Here is a 20599-nt window from a genome sequence, read left to right on the forward strand (position 1 = left end):
AGAAGCTTGGTTATTCCCCCCTCTACCTCCAGGGCACGGCAGTGGGGTCTGCCTGCCCCAGCCATTGCTGCTGCTGCTCACTCTGTGCCCAGAGCAAGCGGCAGAATAAGGCCCCTCCTTCCCCCCTCCCTCTGGTGCCTCTGGCCTCTGGCAGAAGGGGAAGGATGGGAATTATTCTGCTGCTTGCCCTGGGCTCAGAGACAGCAGTGGTGGTGGTCAGCAGGTGACTGATGTGGAGGGCCTCATTTCCCCTTAGCTTCAGCTTGTCTACATTTAGCCCAATAGTCCTACTGCAGAGACCTGTTTAGACAGGATTACAGTATGGTTGCAGGTATGTGATTGCCCTTTGATGTCCCCTTCTCCTATAATGGGAATGGGATAAGCCACCTTTTTAATGCTAGCTGCTTTACTACCTAGTTCATTTTACATTGGGACACCTCTTCGCGCAGGCTAATATCCCTAAGCATTAAAACCAATTGTACCTGACAGCAGGTATGGAAAAATTTGTCAGATGGTTGGATGGCTCATTTAGGTTGCTATGTCAAAAACTTTCCTTGACATCACAAACAGAATAATACATCCTTTCACCACAGGCTTACTGGGCCCTTAACTACACCATACTGCTCTGTGCAAGCTACCCACGAACCATAACCACTGTAGTGACATTCACTTAGTACTGTGTCTGGACTAATGAAAAAGTGGTTCACGCAGAGCAGCGTGGGATGTTTGAAGATGCTATTGCCCGACACGGTAAATTTTTGGTCTGGACATTATTTTGTCTTGGCTGGATAGGGCAGTGTATCCTCAATCATTGGTGGAATCATTGAAAAATAGGGCAGGAAGGGATATAAAGCGTTCATCTAGTCCAGTCCCCTGCTCAAGGTCAGGTCATCCCTCTCTAAACCACCCCAGAAAATGGTTGTGTAACCTGCTCACAAAATGTTCAGCGGGGGAGATTCTATAACCAATCTTGACAATCTGTTCCAGCGCTTAATCACCTGCATCGTTAGAAAGTTCTTCCTAATATCTATTGTAAATACCTTCTGGTAATTTCAGCTCATTATTTCTTATACCATCCCCCTTTGTGGACATAGAGAACAACTGATCTCCATCTTCTTTATAGTAAGCCATTTTTATATTTGAAGACTTACCAAATTCCTTTTCAGTCTTTTTGTCTCCAAACCTAATAATCCCAGTTCTTTCATTCTTTCCTTATATCTCATGTCTTCTAGATCTCTAATAATTTTTTATTCTCTCCTCTATACTCTTTTTAGTTTGTTCACATGTTTTTGAAGTGCAGTGCTCCAAACTAAGATAGCTCTCCAAGTGAGGCCTCATTGGTACTAAATAGAGTTGGAGAACATTTCCTGTAATTTGTGGACAATATGCTTGTAATACACCATAGTAGGTGGTATTACAAGCATTGCTAGCTTCTCCCCAGCCCCCATCATTACACTATTACAATATTCAGACTGTAATCCACTATAATATCTAGGTCTTTTTCTCAATACTGTCATGCAATCTGTGGTTTCCCATTTTATATCTGCGTGTTTGACTGTTCTTTCCTAAGTACAGTACTTTGCACTTGTTTCTATGGGGTTTCATCCAGTTTTAGACCATTTTTCCAATTTATTTTCCAGGTCATTTTGAATTCTAATTCTGTCCCCTAGAGTGTCTTCCCCACCCATTTTGTTATCATTTATACATTTAACAAGTTTACAGTCAGCTCCAACAGGATCAAGAATAGACCTTGGGGAACCTCACTTGATAGCTCTTCCCAGTTTGGCACTGAGCCATTGATGACTACTCTTTGAGTATGATCATGCTACTAGTTATGCACCCATCATAGAGTATCTTCATTTTGACTGTATTTCCTTGGCTTATTTATGAGAATATTATGGAAGCTGCTGCCTTGCTAAAGTCATAGTATATCACAGGGGTCAGCAACCCCTGGTACACATGCTAGAATATGGCATGTGAGGCCGTTTTGCTCAGCATACCACAGGCCAGGCTTTGGGCAGCTCCTGCCAGCCACGGAGCCCAGGCTACTCACAGCAGGTGTCACAGAGCCTGTGAGCCCTGCTGCAAGCAGCTTGGGCTCTGTGGTAGGCCAGGCCAGATGTGGCAGGCAGGCAGCCAGGAGGCTGCAACTGGTGCACCAGGGTCCAGAGCCGCAGCGCGACGCTTTGGTCAGCAGTGGCTGTACGCATACATCGGGGCACATGGCAGGGAAGGAGCCTGGGGTAGCGCAACCTGTGGCCCTTACCTGCCACACACCCCAAGGCACATGCAGTTGCTCCTGCCACAGAGTTGGGCCAAGGGTCTAGACCAGGGGTGGGCAAAATGCGGCCCGCGGGCCAGATGTGGCCTGCCGGGCCATTCTATCTGGGCCACAGGGCCCCTAAAAAATTTAGAAAATTAATATTTATCTGTCCCTGCCTGCCTGTCATGCGGCCCTCCATGGCTTGCCAAAAGTCAGTAAGTGGTCCTCCACCCAAAATAATTGCCCGGCCCTGCTCTAGACCCTGGCACAGCCTGCCTGTCACCTGCTGCAAGCAGCCTGAGCTTCGTGGAGGTGGTAGCTGCATGCATGCCAGGGGGCGCACAGCAGGGAAAAGGCCAGGGTTGTACTGCCCCAGGTTCCTTCCTTGCTGTGCACCCTGAGGTGTGTGTGCAGCCACTGCCTCCATTGAGCCCCGGCTGCTCGCAGCACATGGCAGACAGAATGCAAACAGTTGCCAGCATGGCTCTGTGGCCACCAGTGGCTATACACACACCTTGGGGCACATGGCAGGGAAGGGGCTGTACTGCAGCTGGCCCCTGCAATACTCCCTGCAGCCCACATGAAGCTGCTGCTGGCAATGAGCTAGGCCAGGACTCTGGACCCCAGTGCAGCTGCTGCAAGTAGCCCAGGCTCCATGGCAGGTGGCAGGGTCCTGCCCACAGCCCGGGGTGCTTGAAGCAGGCAGCCTCAAGGCTGCAAGTGGCTTCACTGGGGTCTGGAGTCTGAAGTCCCAGCCCAACTCCTTGCTGGCAGTGGCTGCACACATGGCTTGGTGAACATGGCGGGGAAGAGGCTGGGGCTGCACTAACACAACAAGGATGAGGGCCCCTTGAAGCTCCTCTGCCACCTGCCTCTGGTACTCCAACATCTTCCCAATCCAGGTTGTGAGGTTTTTTGGGCACTTGGTCCAAAAATGTTCTCAACCCCTGGTATATCACATATATACCATCCTCTACTATCTTCTACAAAGCCCATTATCTTATTATAGAAGGAAATCATGTAGGTTACGAATGCCCTGCATTTGACAAATTCATATCTGATGTTACTTATCACCTTGCTATATTCTAGGTGCTTATAAATTGATTCTTTGCTGATATGCTTTAGTATCTTTCCAGGTATTGCTGTTAGACTGACTGGTCTGCAATTTCTTAGGTCCTTATTTTTTACTTTTTTAAAGATGGACAATATACTTGTCTTCTTCCAACATTCTGGGACATTACTAGACCTCCACAGATTCTCAACGTTAATAGGCAATTGCTCTCCAATTATCTCAGCCAATTACTTGAGTACTCTAGGACAGATCTCACTAATATTGTTGCCCTGCTGATCTGGAAATGTCCATTTTATCCAAGTAATGCCTAACCAGTTACTTCCAAAACAGAGTGTCTACTGCCTGTAGCAGATGCTAACTATCGTCATTATTGAATAGTCAGCCATTCTTGTGAAGATCAAAGTAAAAAAACATTAAACACTTCAGTTGTCTTTACACTGTTCATTATTAGATTCAGCTTCCCCTCCCCATCCAGAAAGGGATATTGATCTTCCTTTTGTTTCTTATATTTATACAATCTTTTTAATCCTTTTTATTTTTTTTTAATGTCCCTCACGGTAATGAGCAATGACTTCTTTTCATTACCATGTTAAATGGCTCTGAGTCAAAACAGATCCACAACTTACCAGAAAATTGTCTCACCACTGCTGGACTGCTGATCTGCTCTGTGATGTTTTCAACGGGAGTAATGATGCTGCTACTTTGTATGCTTGCTTCTACAGAGTCTCCACCAGCCCTAATAGAATATATTTCTCTCTGTGGAATATCTGTGGCTTTGGAACACAAAGTGGCTGTGTTTCTCATACCCCTTTGCTCGTTGACAAAGTTTTCTTTCTGCTCTTTGACATGCTTTCCATAATTTTAACACCAAATAATAGCATTTGCTTTCTTTGCTGGTCTTTGTCCTGCCATATAGTTTCCTTTAACTTGAGCTTGTGTAGTTGTTCTGCATTAGGGACTATTATTTAACTCCTTTCTCTGGACAGTCCAGGGCTAGGGACAGACATTACACGTAAGTCGGTTTAAGTGATCAGAAATTGGTTTAAACCTGTGACAGAACAGATGTTCAGTGTGCAAAAAACAGTTTGAAAATGGCTGAAACCAGTTTGAAATAAACCTGGTTGAATGTAGTATCAGACTTAACTGATTCGGCTCAAACCAGTTTATGCAATGTCTGTTCCTTGCTGGTTTAAGATAAGCCAGACTGCCCCAGCATGCTCTCTAGGTTGGGTGGGACTCTCCTCCACAGCAGGGCTGGCCCCTCCCTTCTGCTCCCTGTCTGGAGCTCTGGAAGAGACTGCAGACACAGCAGGGTCTGCCTGGCTTCTCCCTGCCCTACTTCCCCATGCCCCCTTGCTGCTCACTGCTGAAGTAGGGATCCCCCCCTCTCTCCCATCTCCCACAGCATGGATCCCAGCCCATGGACCCTAGGCATGTGGTATGCTAGATAATGCTGAGAGGTACCTATGTGTGTCTCCAATTTCACTGGAACAGGCAGATAGAATAGTGGCTGCTTAGGACTTCATGGAGGCTAGTCAACAGGTCAGCTGGTAAACTGTTTAAGAGGAGTTTGAACTAATGTAGAGAGGCTATTGTTTTGCTGATGGGGTGATAAACACTGTTATCAGCTTTCTGTTGGCTTGCTCACCTGTCAGTTTGTTGCAGACAGTATAAAGAAGCAGGGAGAGGGAGATTAAAAGCTCCATATCATCAACAGATGCATGAATTACACCCCCCACCACTTACCTCAGTGCTAGCAAGAGGCTGGGAGCTGGCAACATTCCTGCCCCTGAGCAGGCAGCAGGGAAAAGCCTGGGTGCTGCAGGCAGTCCTCCGTAATCAGAGGTCCTACCTGGGCCTGGCCATGCCTCCCCTCAGCTTAGCATTGTGGAAGGGAAGGGAGGGCTGTTCTAGTGCCCCCCAGCATTTAGCCTGAGCCACTGCATGCCTGAATTTCCTCAGTTCAGAGAGAACATCTGTCTGGTTATAAACTGGTTCAGCCTAGCCAGGTTAGACTAACCTGCAAAGATTGAATCAATTCGGGCTCACGCGTTTTGAATGTCTGTCCATAGGCCAGATGCTCTTGCTATTTAAAAGCATTTTTCTAGGGTTAGATCTGCTTGCTTCTCCCAAAAAACAGTGTTATGCAGAGGGCTGGTCTTTACTCAGAGAATCTTTAACACCTCCAGAGTAACATGAGGTGATTGGATTCCTCTGCTATATAATATGAACAGCTATTCCCTATTCTCTTTCTTGGGTTTAGAACATTTCTTTCTGTGGCATTTCATTATGTTATGAATGTATTTCATTATGTTACTCAAATACCTTTACCAGATATTCCAGTGTTTTGGAGCGTTATTCATGACACCACCATTTCATTCACTTCTCCTTTACCCCCCAGTCATATAATTAAAAAAAAAAAAGTAAAGTTTTTTTTCTTTTTTCCCTAGTTGCATCCCTTATGGTCCACTCTGTATAGAGACTCAACACTTGTTCCTGTGCACATGCAGTGCCTTTTGTCTGGCATTCTAGCAATCTCTATGATCTGGGACCTCCATGCTGCCTATGTATTCTATTTTTATGTGCTACTGTCTTTATCTGTTAATCATGCTCTCTTTTCTCATTAAACAGATTGCTGTCCTCGTGTTTCGTGTACTTCATTTTGGATAATGACTGTTTGGTTTTGTTTTGTTTTTTTATTAGAAGACTATTTGCTAAAGTGTTGCAACTACAGCTGGCATTCAAACCATTATCTGACGCCCACCCTTCTCCCTCCTATAAACTCTTCCTTCAAAATGCCATGACGGTTGCTATATTTATATAAAATGTTAACTGAAATCTTCTATCTCACTTATGTAGCAACCTCTCCATGGATTAGGAATGTAGCAACAATAAATAGGTATAGAGGAAAAAACGTTCATTACATTATAAAGCACTGTTCTGAACGCAGTGCAGTCACCAACTATAAAGCTGAAGGGTTGGTCTCTTCAACCAGGTCAGCCTATACAGAAATGATTAAAACTCTCTGGTCTCCATATGCACACTTCATGCATGGACTATCAGCTTTGAGCTGGGAACCTATAGCTCAAATTGTCTGTCCTTTGAAAAGAGTGCCCTCCTCTCCCCATTACATTCCCAGAATTCAAAGCTCTCTGGACAAATGTTTACATTCTTAGGAAGTATGGGACAGAGAAAGCAAGTAACACTCACATGCTTCATTTTGAGAAAGTACAGGACATATTCACAGCAAAACTACAAAGCCAGAAAACAAACGTCTACCTTAGTTTCCTCAAAGCTCCAAGACTCCTGTGGAATTTGGTTAATGTCTTTCAGTGGTCAGGGTCCCTCCTGGTCTGCTCTCCTTTTCTCTCTCTCTGTCTCTCTCTAAATTAGTCAGAGTTCTTCTGTCATATAAGATTCCAGTCTTTCTCTCATCATACAACCTTCTTCAGTGACTTCACATTCCTCATCAGGCAATCTGTTGCTTAGTTATCATAAGGAACTTGCATGTACAAGAAAACTGTCATGGTCAGTTGTCCACTACCTTAAGCAACATGTTGTCCATGAGACCTTCCAACCTGACTATAATGCCTGTAAATTAAAAAGTTACGGCTGACATTGATAGAGAGCAAAGCATGTGGTTGCCTGCAGTCTATTAGTTGCTTAATATTGCTGCTCATGAGTCAGTGAAGGTTGGGAACCACTGCTGTAAATTAGCACCAAGGTGTGACCAGGACTATTTTTACTATATCTATATATGTGTGTGTATGTTTGGTTAGAGAATTCAGATTTGTCAAAAAATGAAGCTTTTCATGGAAAAAAAATCTGGTTTCAATTAATTTTGACTCAGAAATATTAAACACCCCTCTCCTTCTCCCTGCCCCTCCAAAAAACTTGACATTTTCTAAATAAAGAATTCTCATTTTCTGACTTCAAATAACTTGTAGTTTCAAAATTTAAGCTAATTACAGTAAACAGTAGTCTTATTCCTAACCCCTCTCCTCCTCACTACTGCTCATGCAGAAGAGTTACTTAATTGTTTGATAAATTCAGTTATTTTCAAGTGCTCTCCTTTTTCTCTATGTCCAGACATTCTTCCTGACTGATCTACAAAGCTGGTTAATATAGGATAGTTGGACAATTATTAATATGATTGTTTCCAATCAACATGCTTGCAAAACATACACATATGTATGCAGAAGAGACAGAAATCACAAGTGGTTTTAACTAACAGGTCTGTAAAGGCACTATCCCCACTATCCAAGTCAGTTCAACCCAGTTGTACAAATCTCACAGTAATTCAGATCTAAATGCCAATATGCTCATTTTAGTGTATTTATCTTCTCTTAGATTTTTCTGTGTAGTTACGGTGAAGTGTGAATGTAATTGCCTTGCAGAAAGAAAAATTACAAGAGTACCTCTAAGACATTTATCTACAACAGAAATCACTTCCTGTTTAATCCATTAAGTAAACAAGATGCTAAAGAGGGAGAAAGCCACTCAGCCTTGGACTCTTTTTTCTCACTGTGAAACTCATGTGCTGAGCTTGTTATGTGCATGCCAAAAATAGCATATCAAAGGGGTTTTCCTTGAGCACTTCCATTATTCGCATGATGCAGCACATTACATAATGCAAACAGTGCACATTATATCACAAAGTGCTGTACACAAGTATGTTAGAGTGTAAAAATGTCTATTGGGGATAGTTCTGAAGGTTTAAAAGCAAAATCAGGCTTGAAAAAAAGGAGCTGATCTTCAATATAAACAAGTCTAGAGAATCTTAGAAAATTAACTTGTTAGAAGCATGACAAAAAACTTTAATATTAAAACTGTAGAGTTGGTTCTCTATCCATCGGATATGAGATGCAAATATTTTATCTTGACAAATGACAATTAGTCACACTGATTTTGTCCAGAATCTGCAGCTGGCACTGCTCCCACTGACAACCAGACCTAAAAATCACATTCTCTCTGTGGCTATCATACAGATCTTAGTCCTGGTTTGGCAAAGTCACTGTTTTCTGCAGTAAGCATTTTCGCTCAGGCTATACATAGATTACAACCTACAATATATTGCACTTTTAAACAATCCAGTTTAAGTACCAGTTTAAGTATCAATAGCAGCTCAGGACCCATGGAGCTCAATGCATGCTAATTTACCCTGCTTCTTAGAAGGCTAAATTAGCCCATCCTTATATCTAGACTGCTCAGCTACATTGCTTCCAGAACCTGAGGTGGCTCATTTAACGCTACTTCAAGTATTTCCATATATTGCAGTATACAATATAAACATAACTCTATTCCTAACTCTATAATCTGAATAGAAAACACCAATTGTGCTTACCTGCAGCAATTTGTATACGTGTGTACACTGTTTAGCTTATGTTATACAGGTCTTTCCATGCCCCATCCACATAGAATGAAAGCCTGTTATAGCATCCAGATGCAAAACTAGCTGTTTGGTTTAAGGTACTTTGGGTTAAGGTCTGTTTGGTTTAAGGAAGTATAAGTTTTTAGCACTGGAAGACGTAGTTCCCAGTGTTACCAAAGATAGTGGCCATAACACACACACACACACACACACACACACACACGTATTAATAAATATGCTTAAAGATTGTAGGAAAACGGCTACTGTAATATCCTGAAGTGCAAATATCCATTTATTCCTTTTACTTTCACCTTGCTTCTTTTTATAAATACAATTGTTGCACTGGATATTTAAATCCAATGTAAATTCAATTTCTATGCATCTTTAGAATTTTATGGTTTAGAAATATCAGCAAAATTAATTATAAATCATGCTTAAAAACCAATACTTTAATACCAAGCAATCTGGACCTTATGCAAGTTAAGTTATTAATGTAATAGAAAAAAATGACAGTATCTATCAAGCCAAAAGATTCCTCAAAATGTACTCTGTATATACACCATAAGAAATGTACTTTAAGTATATACCATTTAATAATCACTTAACCACTTGTTGCTGACAAACAGCTAGCTGTTCCTGGAATGAAACCTACAACTATTTACCACTGCACAGAAACCTATACAAGAACAGGAAAGAAATACTGTATTCAACTGAAATAGGGAGGTCAAACAGACAAAATAGAATGTGATCACCCTGATCACCTAGGGGCTAAATACTGCTATTCTTGGGAAAAAAAATCACCGAATCTTTAAGGCTAAGTACAGTCAAAGAGCCCAAGGCAGAATTGATCCAATCTTTGCAGGTTTCTCTAAGCTGTGTAGACTGAAATGATAATGATGTTCACTCTTCAATTGGAGGAGGCAGGCAAATAGATGCCTGTACTGGCCCAGGGGGTAGGCGAGGGACTCCCAGACTGCTGGCCATTGCTGAGCCCACCTGAACGGGAGCCATCTCTGACTGGCTGCCCAGCACACACCCTCAACCCCCTGTTGTCCCCCTGCAGGGGAGAAATTGAGCCCTCTGCCCTGGTCCCAGACTTCTGAGCTGGGATCGGCCCAGATGGGGGGAACCCCATGCAGCTCTAGGGTTTCCCCCACCCAAACTGGGCTCCCCAGAGCTGGAGTCTACCAGGTGTGGGGAGCCCCACACCGTGGTGGTTCTTGCCCTGACCAGGTCCAGCTCTCTGCTCAGTCCCACCTCTGTGAGTCTCTGCCTCTGACTCACAGAAGAGAGAGGCAATGGAGCCCTCCTGGCCTGGTCTTGGGCCCTCCATCAGGGCAGACCCTGGCTTAGAAGGAGCCCAGCACTGGGGTGAGGGGCTCCCATGGCATGGGGCTCCCCCCAGCTGGGCAGACCCCAGCTTGGGGTGATCTGGGCCAGGCTATGGGGGCTCTATTCCCCCACCTCCCCACCACACTGCCCTGATGCACTAACAGATCCAGGCAGGATGCAGGCTGGGGATCAGATGCTTTGCTGCCTCAGCTCTGTGACAGCTTAGCTCAGCTGAAGCAGAGGAGTGCCCTCCTGCCCTGTGAGGAGGGAGTACCAGGGAGCTACAAGGGCTCCTGTGATGCTAGGGGACTCTAACCTAAGTTGAGTCAGAAAGGTATCTGGAGTAGAAGTTTGACAGACTGGTCTAACCTAAACATATTAAATCATACTACATCCATCCAGGTGTATCTTAAACTGGGTTCTGTCATTCTCAAACCTATCAATTGGCACCGAACTTCTGTTTTGTTACAGGCTTAGACTGGTTTCTGATTACTTCTACTAATTTATGTGTAATTTCTGTCTTGAGCCTAATTGTTATATATGAAAATTGGCACTTGTTACAACTAGCCTGATGCTCTCTAATGAAGTGGGTGAGGTGACCGGTGGTCAGTGGTTCAGTACTGAAATAGAGAAATGCTACTTAATAGGCTGTTGGCATCACTTCCTGCAGCAACCTACATTTGCCTTGAAAAACACTGTACTGGGTCCAATCTTATTTAGCTTATATGATTCAACAAACTTTTATTTCTTGGTGCCCAGATGGATCTCCACCTCTGGTGGTATTAATGTCAGACTGTGGCCTTGACCTGTCTAACGCGGCAGCTCACCCCAGTCTGCCACTGCCACAACAAATCACTGGGGCAGACACAGGTTGCCAGAACCCTCTACCTGGGCCTAGGTGCACACCCATTCCCTGTAAGCCATGATCAGTGGACCTACCCCTTCTCATATAAAACCTTGATCTGGAAGGGGGAGTGTCTGGACAACAAGGCTCAACTTTGTTTCTAGGCTGATGGATTCCTTGGATACCTGACTTGGCTCGCCTCCTAACCTTGCTCTCTGCCTGACCTTCTGGCCTGACTTCCCGGATTCCTGACCTGGCTAGCCCTCTGAACTTGTGTTCTGGTTGACCCTTTGGTTCCCTGACTTGGTTCCTGGACAGAGCTCCTGGCTTCTCCCGGCCCTGAGATGACCCCCCAGACCTGGCCATCCATGGTTTGGCATGACTATTACAGGATGTTTACACAAAACCCGTCTGTTTTGTTTTGCTTGTTCTTAATCTTACAAAGCCAATCAGCTATGTACCATGCATAGATTTACAAATAGAATGGGAAAACTCAAGTAGACTCATCCTTATCCTTAGCTGGGTCTCTTATTCTTCATGGAAGCATTGGGGTTTAGAGAAATTTCAGGTACACAAAAGAAATCTTGCTCACCCTGATTCTAAAGCCTCTCTCTACAGCTTTGCAACATGTTTTGCTCTCTATTATCTAGGCAGAACTATAGGAGAAGAGCCAGATGGTCTCTAGGAGTAAAAATTCATGGAAAAGGGTATATGGGAAAGAAAAAATTGCAAGTTTTCTCTCACTGAGTTTTCTCTGAAATTTTCTGATGAGGGCAATACCCCTAAATGGAGAAAGCCACAGGTAAGATGCATGCATTACATAATCCTCCACATTTCTATATCTACACAGACCAACAAGAACCTGCTTGGGACTCTAGTCTTTTGCCTGGTGGCCCTGTGTCTCCACTCTACCTCTAGAGTTTCCTAGAATGGCTACCTCAAGTTTTCCCAGGAGTAGGTCACCAGGGACTTCTTGACACTTTGTTTTGTGTATAACAAATGCTTAAAAAATAACAGAATGGCAGTTCTATACTATGGAAACAGCCTGTAATTGTCATGCCAAGCCATGGATGGCCAGGTCTGGGGGTCACCTCAGGGTCAGGAGAAGCTGGGAACTCAGAATCCAGGAGATCTGTCCAGGGAGCCAAGTCAGGGAACCAAAAGGTCAAGCAGAACACAAGGTCACAGGGCTAACCAGGTCAGGTATCGGGAAGTCAGGCCAGAGCTGGGTCAGGTATCCAGAAGGTCAGGCAGAGAACAAGGTTAGGAGGCTAGCCAGGTCAGGTATCCAAGGAATCCATCAGCCTAAGTACAAGGCTGACTCACAACTTATGACAGTGGCAGTTAAAGGAGATATCTTGTAGGCCAGCAAGAGACCTGAGTATACAGAACTGAAGGACAAAGTTCATCATGCTTCTTCTTTTGGCACGAGTGTGACTGATCTAGTAATTGTGTGTGTTAACTGAAGCATGTGGTTTCTCTATAAATTCTGCCCAAGTTTTGTGAGGCCATGAAGGATGACTCGGCAAGCTGGCTCCATGCTTGGGAGCTTTCCCCTCTGCAAGAGTTTCTCTTTCCTGTGCAGAAAGATACTCAGCTGTTTTGCTATTAGCATCTCTTCAGACACCTACTGACAAACTTCAGAAGGCAAATGAATAGCTGAGGGAGTCCCATACAGATTCCTCAGAAGCAGACCAATCTCAATTGTGAAGTTTCTCTGGGAAAAATCATCCTTCCCAGAAGCCTTAACACAGCAATACCACTGGAACCAAAATTACCAAACAGGGGTGCCCCAAATCCTGCAGAGGAAAATATTCCCAAGGGCCAAATGTGGCCATAAGTGTCAAAGGCCAATGTTACTGACGTAGTGGAGAAGAGAGATCTTTGTGGACTTCTTCAAGGAAAACAGGAATTTGGCCTTATTCTTGTCTTGCCTGGGCTGTCTTATGCACTTATGGGTCCAAATTCTATTCTACCTATTGGGCATCTAAATGGACTTAAGCATCTACTTTTAATTTTATTTCACTCTGTTCAATTCCCTGCAAATCTATTAATTCATCTACTTTTGCAACATGCTGGCCACATCTCCACAAGAAGTTGACTGCACAGTCATTACTGCACAGTCATTTAGTACTTGAATACTAACACTGCCCCCTCCAGCACTTGGTTATACAAGCGCTAAATGACTGCAGTAATGGGAGGTACTGCATAGTAGTGTCACTGAACGGCTTTTAGGTAATGCTGACTGCACAGAGGCTTGTTACTACACTACAGCAGTGTCGCATCATGCTTCCTGCCATACAATGAGATTGTGCAGTAGTAACAAAATATTATGCAGTTGGAGTCTCATGTACATGCAGCCACTGGCATCTTACCTTTAAAAATGAGTCACATAAAAGCAATAGAGGAAGAGGATTCACCTAACTTTTGTAGGAACAGTGTCTCAAGGACTTAAGTAAGGTGGACTAGAATTACACTTAGGTGCTTAAGTCAACTTACATGCTTAAGAGGTGGAATAGTTTCTAGCCCATGGAAGCTGAAACTCATAATAAATTTTTTGAACCAATGCTGGCATGTATGGTTGACATGACCAGATTTTCATTCTAGAGGCAGCATGAAAAATTATTTCATCTTCCAATCATTATTAATTTTATATATTGAAAATTCATTTGTTATGGTCAGGGGGGTGTGTGTGTTTATATATAAATGATTTTTCCTAAAGTAAAAAGGCCCCATTCACATGTTATGCCACTGTTCTTTCTTCTTCGTTGCAGATAGAATACTGTATGGTCAACAGCTCCTTGTGACAACAACTAGCTGAATTACGTAGGGAAATTAGAAGAGAGGGCTTCATAATGAAAACTGTTTGTGAGGTTTTTTATCTTTTGATGCTGAAGGCTTCCAGTTCCTTCTTCATAATGTAGTGAGATCCCCCACGGTCACCGATGTTTAATAATCAGCACTTTTTATTGACCTTATTCAAAATCAGATGCACAAAACAATATGCCAGCTTTAAAGTGGTTATGGGCTGATTCCCTAGTTATGGGCCACAGAAGAGCTTAAGGTCCTGGTTTCATTTTGCCTGAACCAGCAAAGTTCATAGATTTTGGTAGGTTAGGCACTGGCACTGTTCTGTGAGCAAGGCACCTAAGACCACTTCCCCCTTCAGCACTGAATTATTACCTCTGCTATTCATCTATAATCTGGATCTGTTGACTGCTAGTGCATTATTGTAGAGCTGCTAAAACTCATTCATATTCAGCGTATGCTACAGATATAAAACTTCTCAGACCTAGGACTCCTCTTACAAAAAAAAAAAAAAGTTTTTTTATTCATAGATATTCCCACCCCAATAAACAAGATCCACAACATGCTGAGAAGAAATATTGCAGGATTAACATTAGGAATGGGTGTTGTCAATCATAGAGTATTTTGCAATACATACTAGTTTTGTTGGAATACATTCATTTGAAAGACAGCTAGAACAGGCTATTTTTTTTTCTCCAGGCACTGTGTTTTCTGCTGTCCCCACTCACTATCCACAGGCTACATTTACTACAGATCCAGGCTACACACTGCACATTCACTTCCTCTGAGAAATGTCTGATGGCAGTGCCATGAGTGTAGCAGTGGGAAAAAAATAAAATAAAGACAGGCCAAAAGAGATAGAAATGTATAACATGAAACTGGATTTCATGCTAAGGACTGTATATTTTTCTGTTACATTTAGTAGGCTACATGTGATGCCATGAAAACTGGCCATCCTGTACACTATGTATATGACATCACTGTACACTAAGTCTCTCTCCTTCTTCCTACAGTTTTACCCTCAAGCTTGAGCTGTAGATATGATTCACTGTCCTGTATGTTGATGGCTCTTTAATCTCCGAGCCATTCATGCATCCCATTGACTCAACACTTTTATTCCCAAAAGTCACAGTCTGTGCCTGTCCCCAGATTGTCAGAATAGATAGCAGCAAAAGTAGAAATAGCACAATGGTAGAAACCAGAACAAACAAAAAAACCCAACAGATATACATACACACAAAAATAAAAATGGCACAGTTAGAGAAGGCTAAAACGCAAAAAGCTTAGATCAGTTCAGAAAGAAATAAATTGACTTTGACCAGTGGTAGTCAACTTAAGGAAAGAACAGACTAGATGACCTATGGACCCTTCCAAACCACTTCTCTATGATTTCTCTAATAGCAGAAATCGTACAATGAAATGGGTGACTTAGTTACACTGCAATTCAAGGTGAAATACTGGTGTCAAGATTGATAGCAAGAGCCAAATGCAACCTATGCAAATGGTCAGCTGGCCTTATTTTATTTATTACAATGGAATATTTCCTTGTATGTCAGTACAGGATACCCCAAACACATTCAATTAATTTATAAGCATCAAACTAGCACAAAGTAAACACAGCCCTTCTTGAATTTTCCTTTTTAAATAAAATTTGTCAAATCATCATCACTGCAACTGGCCCAAAAGCAGCACAAACTACTGCCCCTGTTCATCAGAGCATCCTAATTTTATAGTTATGGTATTACCATACTGTTACTTGTCAATGTTAGCTTATTGCCAATTTACTCGCCTCCACAGAATCTCCCAAACCAAACTTATAATATAAATAAAACAGCTTCTCCTCCTGCTTCATACTTCTTAGAAATAAAGGACCCAGTGGCAGCACTGCTGTCACAAATTGGCAAGTGTTCTGTTCCCCAGGATAATTTAATCTTAATGAATCTCTATATTTACCTGACAGTGGCAGAAAACAGGTGGATAACATTGGATTATTCCCACCATTCATCAGACAAGATCTATTCACCAACAACAGCATCAACTTTAGCACATTGGTTAAAACACAACACAAAAGAAATAGCCAAACTACAAATTACCAAACTACAAGGATTTAGTGTACATAAAGAGTTGTCTGTATCACTTTGGGGACAGGAGAATCCCTGTCAAATCTCAACTGCCTTCTGCTTGCAAAAGCCATGTCTGGAAATGCAGCAATGAAGCTATGCTAAGGGTGCCACCTGCAATCTCTCAAGTCCTGTGCCTCTGAAGCATTTTGAGAGTGAACCACATGGGGAATTCAAGAATGTGTTTGTGAGGGGGCCAGGACCCCGCGGGGCCCTGCCCGAGAGAAGAACCCCGGAGTTCCGCCGCGTTTCCGGGTCCGGACCCGGAAGCCCGGCCGGGAACTTAATGTTTCCCGGAACCTGAACCGCGCCGGCGCGGGACCGGCGCGGGAAGATAAAAGGGGAACGCTTACCCCGAGCAGGGGAGGACGGAGGCGCCAGCCGGAGCCTACTCCAGGAGCCGCGGAGCCGGGACTTGCGGAGCCGGGCGCGGAGGAGCCAGGAACGGCGGAGCCAAGTGCGGCGAGGCTGGGAGCCACGAGGCGGAAGCCAGCGGCAGTGGAGCCGGGAGCCGCGGATCCGGAGGCAGTGAGTCCGGGAGCAGCGAAGCCGGGAGCTGCGGATCCGGAGGCGGTGAGTCCGGGAGCGGCAGAGCCGGGAGCCCCGCAGCGGGAGCCGGCGGCTGCGCAGCCGGCCGAGGCGGAGCCGGGAGCCGCGCAGCGGGAGGCAGCGGCGGCGTCCCGGAGGGCGGTGAAGCCTCACACGGCCCCAGAGGGACCCGCGAGACAGGGAACTACGGAACCAGGAACCGCAGGCACCCGCGACGACCCGAAGGTAACACAGGCACCGGCGGCCGCCGGGCTGAGGGCAACCGGGAAGGGGGCCACCGACGGGGGAACCCTTCTACTGCGACTTCGGAACACGTGGTCGCGGAAGACGACCCGCGGGCGGGGAAGACCGGCCGTGTAAAACCCGTTCGGCGGGAGACTTAAGTACAGGGGTTAGGATAACCCCAGACTATAGGAGCCAGCGGCACCAGGGGGACTAGGTGCCGCGGGGACACCGGTGAGGGTCCGGCCGTGGGAGGAACCCCCGCCCCCCGCCGGACTGGGACTCTGACAAGGGAGCCCCCCCACGGAGGCTCAACCCGGAGGACCGGGCGAGGGTGTAGGGGAGGAGGAGCCCTCAGGACCCCTGGACCTTGGAGGTACTGTACCCCACGTGGACCGCCAGCTTCCCGGCAAGGGTGAACCCCCATATTTTCCATCAAGTCGTGGCAGGCGAGAGCGGCGAAGCGGGACGGTCCAACGCGTACCCCTCCTCTCCAGGGGACATCCGGGGATCGGGGTCCCACGGTAAGTGGCACACCTCCATCCCCTTACAGTGTTCACCACTGCATTTCCAGGTTTGGCACATGTGTGCAGGGATGGGTGAGCAAGGTGCACTCAGGAAAGTCTCTACAGCACTGGCAAGTTAATGTAGGCATGCACTTAGACACAAGGAAGGGGAGTTCTTATAATTGCAGAAATGATCCCTTAAAATCTCCTGTCCCAATATTAAATACTTATTTCTGTCTATTACATTGGAATAAAATTTCAGGAAAGATGGCTGTTTCCTGAACAAATAGGAAATGCTCACAGAGTGGCATTTAGGATGTAAAAATGCCTCCATTTTCAATTTTAGAATAATTAAAGGAGACAATTTATTAATGATCCTAAAATATATCTTCTCAGTTTAAATGTCAAATCTGTATAAAGCAACATAATTCAAAAGAATGGAATATGGATAGAAAATGTCAACCCCAGGCCCTCATCTCTCTTTTATTAATTTCAGAGAGATATAAATGCAGTGAAGTCAAATTACTCCTAATTTCAACCATAAGTAAGCAGGGCTGGAAGGGACCTTATGAGGTCACCTAGTTCTGCCCCCTATTCAAGGCAGGAGTATCCCTGACCAACCATCCTGCTTTTAAAATTTTTCAGGGCTGGAGATTCTCATTTCCCTACGTGGCCTGTTCTAGTGCTTGACCACTGTCAGACTCAAAGTTCCTTCAGAATCTCTAACCTAAATTTCCTCTCCTGCGGCTAGACCCCATTGCCTCTAGTCCAGTCCCCTACAGCCACAGAGAAAAGCCCATCTCCATCCTCTCTATAATCACCTTCCAGATATTTGACGACTATTATCAAATCCTCTTTCAATCTTTCCTCCACACTAAGTAACCCAAGCTCTTTTAGCCTCTCCTCATAAGTAGGAACCTACCAAATTTGAGGCAGCTGCCTGCCAACTTCAAGGAGAAAGCATAAGGCCTGGTAGCCATTTTGTGGGCGAAGCATGGTGGGTCTCCCACACCTCTGATTGGCCAAGGTGCCTTGGTGGCCCTGCCGATTGGTTGTGAGAGCTGCCTATCATATGGCTCCATCCCCTCACTGCTGATGGACTGCAAGGTATGGTTATGCAGCCCTGCCCCTCCTCACCAATCGGTGAATAGAGATGAGACCACATGACAGATAGCCCTCACAGCCAATCAGAGGCAAGGGATGGGGATATCAGCCATCTTGCCAGTAACCCTTCAAGCAGGCAGCCTTCCTTCCTCCTCTTGGCAGGCTGCCACAGCACCCTAAGCCAACATTTTGTTTTCAGTAAGTTTTACTTTTTTTTTTCCTTGTGGATTTCATGGTCACTGCCTGCTTTTGGGGACTATGCCAGATTTTGCAAAATCCACAAAATCACAATTTCTGTAGGTCCCTACTCATAAGTCATGCTTCTTAGGCACCTAATCATTTTTGTTGCTTTGCACTGGACTCTTTCCAATCTGTCCACATCTTTCTTGACATTTGGGGCCCAAAACTGGACACCAGCTGAGGCTTTACCAGTGCCGAACAGAGAGGAAGAATCTCTTTATTTCATTTGCAGCTGACACTCCAGTATGCTTTTGCCTTTTCTTTTTTTGCAACAAGAGCACACTGTAGGCTTATATTTAACTTGTGTGTATTGTAATCCCCAGGTCCTTCTCTGTACTATTGCAGCCTAGTCCGTCATTCCCCAGTCTGTATTTGTACATGAAGGTATTCTTTCCCAAGAGTAAGGCTTTGCACTTATACTTGCTGAAGCCCCTTGGATACTTTCTCCCAACAAGACATAGAGCTACTGATGACTACTCATTAAGTATAATGATCTACCTAGTTAGGGATCTACCTTATGGTACTTTCATCTAATCTGTATTTTCTTAGCTTGTTAAAATCTAGTGTTGATTCAGCTTAAATAATATATCTGGTATTTAACACTCTGCACATAGGGCGCAATTGCCTGATGAAGTCAAACTGAAGAACAGAATGTGCAGGATCAGTGACCAGTTCTTTGACATCTATTGATAACAGCAGTGAACTGCAGAAAAAGCATATTAGCAAGTTTTTAACTCTATCACTAAGTAATGCTAGAAAACAATCTTTCATGTGAAACTTTACTTCATGGGCAAGGAGAGCTAAGAGGAGAAATCAGAGCTCTATACCAATTTATATTCAGGATGCAAAATTGATCATACTGAGTAAAAAGGAGCCCTACCTTGTTTTGTCTCTTTTGCTTTCTTCGAAGCCTCAGAAACTCCTTGTGCTGCCTCGAAACAAAGTTGACTGCTGCATACTCCAATAATGCAGCGAACACAAAGAGAAGGCACACAGCCATCCAGATGTCAATAGCTTTTACATAGGAGACCTAAGTGGGAAAAAAAAAACCCAGAATGGATAGTAAGGTAACGTATGTAATCACAGTCCTTAAAAACAAGGCATTTATTTACCCAGATGCAGACTTCAACAAAGTGCACGTTTCATCTTGTCTACTTTTTTTTAACAGGAATCACAGAGTCTATCATGCTATACTGTACACAGGTAACAGGCTGCAAAGTAGATGTACCACTGCAGTCAGTGATTACTTGCAGGTACCTAAATGACAGAGCCAATAAGGTACATCATGGGCAGAATTCTGTTTCATTTTATGCACCCAAATTTGTGTGACATTTCAGGAACTTAAGCACTGTTCGCAACTCAATGACCAGTATGATATAGACATGTAAACATCTCTGTAGCTACTGAGCATGCACGGCAAGCTACATATTGATGACGCAGGTATGCATATATGCATATGCTTACTTGAAAGTAAGTGTTGAGTGAGGGAGAATGAGGGGTGGAAACAGGAAGAAGGGGACCTCCCTTGTTTTATCCCACTTACAAACATCCCATTAACATCACTAATGGCTGTAAATGGACCTGCATAGGCAGGGTTTGGAGGCCCAATGTACAGAGAAACCACATATTTTAAGGACTATAGGAAGGACACAAAGCTTAGTCCTTCAAGACACTGAGCTGTGTAGAGAGAGACTGAAAGTTGCTCAGCTTTGTTATTCAGTGTGAAGTGACAGTTACCTGTCTGCCCAGAGTATGCAATTCTAGGTGCACCATGCTGCACTGGGTTATCATCTCTTCCCCATGCTCCAACTCCAATTCCAAACAAAATTATCTGGAGCACTGAGTGGCCATAGGGGAAATGTCAGGGGTAAGAAGGTAAACTGCCTATTATAAAATGAAGATCCTATGCATTTAAATTAGATGTAGAGCAGGTGTATTCATCTGCAAAAAATTACAAGTTGCACCCTTGTCAGACATGAGGTGCTACCCGCACCCACATCCCGAGTCAGGGTCCGGCGGTGTCAAATAGCCTTGGTCAACCTCTCAGCCCCTAAGGCTGGGGCTACCGCTCCATGGAGAGCTTTCTTGTGGTTTCCCCATGCACTGGAGTATATACAGTCTGACTATTTACAGCTTATTACTTACAAAACAGTCAACACATGAATGAG

At 44.4% G+C, this 20599-nt stretch overlaps 1 protein-coding gene across 2 annotated transcripts in view; it reads right to left on the bottom strand.

Annotated features, from left to right (window-relative positions):
• GLRA2 (glycine receptor alpha 2) overlaps positions 1 to 20599 on the bottom strand; it is a 224273-nt gene that overhangs the window by 49858 nt on the left and 153816 nt on the right. For both annotated transcript variants that reach the window (XM_090031654.1, XM_090031652.1), the window contains exon 8: positions 19312 to 19461. In XM_090031654.1, coding sequence (XP_089887780.1) covers positions 19312 to 19461 — 150 coding nt within the window. The remainder of the gene's footprint in view (positions 1 to 19311; positions 19462 to 20599) is intronic.

The sequence above is a fragment of the Crocodylus siamensis genome, chromosome 1, assembly GCF_052110815.1.
Source record: "Crocodylus siamensis isolate JL-2025a chromosome 1, ASM5211081v1, whole genome shotgun sequence".
NCBI lineage: Eukaryota > Metazoa > Chordata > Crocodylia > Crocodylidae > Crocodylus > Crocodylus siamensis.